The 5,732-nt window shown below is 38.9% G+C and overlaps 1 protein-coding gene across 1 annotated transcript; it reads left to right on the forward strand.

Moving 5' to 3' along the window:
• Window positions 1–383: 383 nt before the first annotated feature.
• On the forward strand, window positions 384–1,411 carry LOC114031366 (olfactory receptor 52B2-like). The gene has a single exon (XM_027846427.1). It carries the CDS (start codon window positions 443–445, stop codon window positions 1,409–1,411), a length of 969 nt encoding a protein of 322 aa, XP_027702228.1. The 5' UTR covers window positions 384–442.
• The last annotated feature ends 4,321 nt before the right edge of the window (window positions 1,412–5,732 follow it).

Below are 5,732 nucleotides of genomic sequence, written 5' to 3' on the forward strand. Positions count from 1 at the left end.
TATGGGACAAGATATCTTATGGCATTGGCAGTCAGAGAGAGAAGTTAGGGAGCCATTGTAGGTTGTAAGAACAATTCATGTGAATAAGGTCAGGGTGGTTCTTGGAATATTTCTATAATCACATCCAAATGACAATTCTGTGGGGGCACCTATGTTCTGCTATGTACCTCTCTGCCCCAAACAAGTGCCTTTGCTTCTCTCACACCTATCACAGTGACCTGCAAATAATAAACATGTAGTAAATATTTATTGAATTGTCATTTTTGAAGTACACTTTGAGGTAATAGAATTTAAATCAGGTCAGAGTAACCTATTTCATTTCTTGCACTCTCCTTTTCCCTAATGTAGGTAGGGAGGCTTCTTCACAGATGTTGGCCAGGATCAAGCTCCTCAGCTGGTTCGATATTCTGCCTTATTTTTCAGAGTGAAGCCCAAATCCAACATGGTGAACACCAATCACACTGTCTTCCACCCTGCCGTGTTTGTCTTGCTTGGCATCCCAGGCCTGGAGAGATACCACATCTGGCTTTCCATTCCCTTATGCTTTACATATGCAACTGCGGTGCTGGGGAACAGTGTTCTGATCCTGGTCATTGTCACTGAGCATAGCCTCCATGAGCCCATGTACATGTTTCTGTCCATGCTGGCTGGCACTGACATCCTACTTTCCACTACCACTGTGCCCAAAGCCTTGGCCATCTTCTGGTTCCATGCACGGGACATCACCTTTGATGCTTGCGTGACTCAAGTCTTCTTTGTCCATGTGATGTTTGTAGGGGAATCAGCCATCTTGCTGGCTATGGCATGTGATCGCTATGTGGCTATTTGTGACCCACTGAGATATTCAATGATTCTGACATCACCTGTTGTGAGGAGGATGGCTTTAGCCATTGTTGTCAGGAGCTTCTGCATCATCTTCCCTATCATCTTCCTGCTAAAGAGACTTCCCTTCTGCAGGACCAATGTGATTCCCCATTCATACTGTGAGCACATTGGGGTGGCCCGACTGGCCTGTGCTGACATTACTATCAATATATGGTATGGCTTCTCTGTCCCCATTGTTACGGTGATCACCGATGTGGTGCTCATTGTAGTGTCCTATACCCTGATCCTCCGGGCCATCTTTCAGATGCCCTCTCAGGATGCTAGACACAAGGCACTCAGCACCTGTGGCTCCCACCTTTGTGTCATCCTCATGTTTTATGTCCCATCCTTCTTCACTTTAATGACTCATCGTTTTGGGCGCAACATTCCACGCCATGTTCACATTCTATTGGCAAACCTCTATGTGGTGGTGCCTCCCATGCTCAACCCCATTGTTTATGGGGTAAAGACGAAGCAGATCAGAGAGGCTGTGGCTCACTTTTTCATGGAGATCAAGAAGTGGTTTTCCTCATCCTCATTGGGCTGAGCTCTCCTTGATCACATTCTTCAGCATGTTTTTTTTTTTTCCTATGAAGTCAAGCTTTGAATAAAATTTCCTGATCTGGAAGGCACCTGCCCTTTTGGATGGTGTCTGTGTAATTCTATTCCTCCTTCAAAGAGATCATTAAGAGTTGTTATGCACATGGCTTTGTCTTAGAAATGATATAAATCAAAGTAATCATGATTTCTTTACCTTTTAAAAGAAAGACTTGGGTTCAAATCTTGCTTACACTCTTTCTACTTAAGTGACCATGGACAAGTCATTTAACTTCTGTGAACCTCAATTTTATTACCTTTATTATAACAATAACTGTCTGCTCCATCACTATCAATAGATTGAAGTCCATGGAGAGCAGGAAGTATTTCATTTTTGGTTTTGTATGTGCACTTCCTAGTACTGTGCCTGGCCTATAGCAGGTACTTAATAAATGTTTATTAATTGATAATAGCACCTACAACACCTAACAGAGGGGCCTTGTGGGGAATTAAATGAGACCATGTATGTAAAGTCTTTTCTAACCTTTAAGCATTAGATAAATGTTGTCTATTATTATTGTCAACATTGTTGTTGTTTTCTCCTTGCCATCTATCTTGATGGAGGTCAGATAGAACTAGACTTAGCAAAAGTCCCAATTCTATTATTCCTTTATGTTTAATGTTCTGTGGACTTTTCACAGATAAAGTGATTTTTTTTTGTGATTGGTAAAGGTATTGGGATGTCAGCTTGTGTTCTCTAGGATCAATGAAAGCATCTTCCAGACAACTCTGGTAGCCATCTGGACAACTGAGATGAATTTTTCCTGTTCCCACCAGGTTTTGATTTCTTCTTCTAGGACTATATTTTGAATGCTTTTCATTCCATGTAGTTTGCAAATTAAGAGTATTTAGTATGGTTTAATCTATTAAAATACTGTTCTTAAATGTTTATGGACCAATGCGAAATCCAGGCAATTGGGGGCAACAGTTTCATCTGTTTTTATGAACATTAACAGCCTATGGAACAAACTGAGAATGCCACAGGTAAGGTATGTCAACCATGTAAATGTATTTTATAACTAACAATGTTCCTAAAGAAAAGTAGTTAGCAGAGCAGCTTGGTGGTGCAGTGGATAGAGCATCAGCTCTGGAGTCAGGAGGACCTGAGTTCAAGTCTGGCCTCAGACACATAACACTCACTAGCTGTGTGACTCTGGGAAAGTCACTTAAACCCAATTGCCTCACCAAAAGAGAAATAGCATAAAAACAAAAGACATCAATAAAAATTTCTTTAAAATTCAACCCAGGTAAAAAGACTTTACAGCTGTCAAAGTATCACTGAGGACATAAGCTCAACATGCAGAATGTATGTATACATTCCTCAAACAGTCAATTTATTTGAAAAAAATACAATTATCAAGAATCTGTCAGTAAGTCAATAGGATTTATTAAAGCCCATATTAGTTGCCAAATGCTATGGGGGAGAGGAAGGATATAAGTATTTATAGAATCCTGTGAGGTAGATTCTATTATTTTCTTTATATTTACAGTTGAGGAAATTGAGACAGACAAAAGTTTAAATAACTTGCCCAGTGTCATATAGATAGTGTCTGAAGCTAGATTTGAACTCAGGTCTTCTTGACTTTAAACCCTGAGCTCTATCTGATGTGCCACCTAGCTGGAGAAAGTAATATTAAGAAATAGTACTGAGAGAATGGAACAGTCAGCATTTTTTTCAGCTAGTATATATCAGTATACATACCAGTTAATAATCCATTTGTATGGATGATTTCCTAGCAATCACTGATATGCTCATGCTTCAAACAAGGTAATTAATGAACAAACATTTATTAAAATCTTACTCTGTGCCAGGTACTTTTCTGACCTCTGGGGATAAAGCAAACAAAAAGAAACAATTCTGGCCCTGAAGGACTTTATGTTATATCAGGAAAACAACATTTATCCATATTAGTCCTTACAAAATATACAGAAAATCAATACATAAATATATAGCGCTTTCTTTTTTTGAGGGAGGAGACACTAAAAACTGAGGTGTTCAGGAAAGGCCTCATGTAGAAAGTGACACTTGATATGAGTATTGAAGGAAAGTAAGGATTCTGAAAGATATAATGGAGTAAAATGGCGGCCATATCTAGGGTGGAAGGAGGGAGAGGGAATAAAAAAAAAAAGAAAAGAAAGTAGAAAGTGTATTCCAGGCACAAGGAGAACTGTGCAAAGGCACAGGGATGAAAAGCCAGTTATTTCTCCCAACTATTCTCATTTGCTACTATGTTGCTCTTGTTGCATCTCTCCACTGGTCTTGTAGCTTCTTATTTTCTTGCTGTTGTGGGCTTCATCTCTGTAGGGCACCTGATGTTTATCACTATTCCTGCTTGTGAGGGTAAAGTGACTTGGAAGTCTCTTGCTGATAAATACAGGTTGTCACTGATGGTAAAAGAGTCATAGACATCTTGCTAAAACTTTTCCATGTTTTTTTCTATTTGTGATCCTCCTTCAGACATTTTCTAGTTTTAAATATTGCAGAGTAAGCTAGCTTAGATGAATCTATGATCAAGCCTCAAAAATAAATCTACAACCACTCAAAAGAATTTGGCCTAAGTATCCACTTAGGAAAATCAAAATGCATATAGAATATATATTGTCTCCAAATGATATGCAGTGGGATGGCTAGTCATGATGGGGATCTATTGGTACATATGAGTTGTACAAATAGTGTGGATAAATAATGTATCGGGCTTATTATTAAAGGAGATGAAAAGAATTGCCTTTGGAAAACTGTACAGTTCTTTTAATGACAAAGTTTCTTCCTGAAACAAAACTGTATCTTTTTATTACCAATTTGGGTTGGTAATCCCCATTTGGGTTGGAATGAGAATCCTGAAACACTGCAATACCTAAATAATTGAAATTGAGCATCAATTTCATCAAAGGCAAATGGATAGATGCACAGTAGACATGAAATGTTTTAGACATGTAGCTCTTTAAAAAGACTGAGTTTCCTCATTCTGTATCTCATCAAGGAGGGACCTTGAACAAAGCAACATTTCTGCCTCAGAGTTCTATGGGAGCCCTGAGTCATTGAAGATTTGTTTTTTCTATTACTATTAACTCATTCCCCCTTTCCAGCACATTTCCCCTTTTGATGTTGACTTCCAGTAATTAGCACCCCACTTTCCTTTAACCAGTTAAAATCAGATAGCTATTACAAAGGAATATTTACTAAGAAGATATAGTAAGAGTACAAGTACAAACATTTTCTCTCACACCTGGGGGAACTTTCTCCCTTATGCAACCTTATCCCTATGAGAATTGGGCTCAACCTGGAAGCAGCTGCTACAATTTATTTTCCCTATTAAGCTAACTTCCGAATGTGGCATGGGTGATAGAGGAGTCACTTTTGGAGCTTTCTTCTTCCCCCTTTCCTTCAATCCACATCTATTTTCAATTAAGCAGATTGGTTCCTGTGGACTCTTCTCCTTACTATGCTCTACTATCCTCACAATCCAGTGTGGATTCTAGTTTTCAGACTTTTGGAGGCTTACTCTCCCAACCTTTTAATGCTCACAAGGCTTAGTTGGAAATTTCTTGCAGAATAGTCAGGTAGTACAGTAGATAGGGTGCCGGACTTGCAGTTAGGAAGACCTGAGTTCATATCTTGCTTCAGACACATAACAGCTATGTGGCTATGGTCAAGTGACTTAACCTCAGCCTCAGTTTATCCATCTATAAAATAGGGAAAATAATGGCATCTGCTTTTTAGAGTTGTGAAGATTAAATTAGACATTATTGTAAAAAAGTGCTATTCAGTTGCTAACTACTACTACAACAACAACAACAACTACTACTACTACTACAACTACTGCTACAACTACTACTACTGCTGCTGCTACTACTACTACTACTACTACCACCACTACTACTACTACCCTTAGAGCATGGAAGAATAGATAAGAAACAACAGTGGGGTCATGCAGTCATGGGCCACATGGAGGCAGTCTAGATGACTAAATAAAGGCCTGTGGCTTCATTTCCCACCCAGAGTCTTATAGAACTTGTCTCAGTATTCACACACAGCCAGGGAGGAGAGAAAGCTAAATCATAGTTACTGCTTTTTGTAATTGTTCTCAGATCCTGTTTAGCAACTGGTTAAAAATCTTTTCTTCATATGGTAAGCAGATTAGAAAAAATACCTGTACGTGTTTGGAAATACACATGGGGATTGTATCAGTAGAAGATGTTCATGGGGACTACTCTTATTTCAAACACTACAAAGAATTTTGAGGTAGTACAAAGGATGTCATCAGAGAAAT

Source organism: Vombatus ursinus, unplaced genomic scaffold (genome assembly GCF_900497805.2).
Source record: "Vombatus ursinus unplaced genomic scaffold, bare-nosed wombat genome assembly UNPS02015154.1, whole genome shotgun sequence".
NCBI classification, from domain to species: Eukaryota; Metazoa; Chordata; class Mammalia; order Diprotodontia; family Vombatidae; genus Vombatus; species Vombatus ursinus.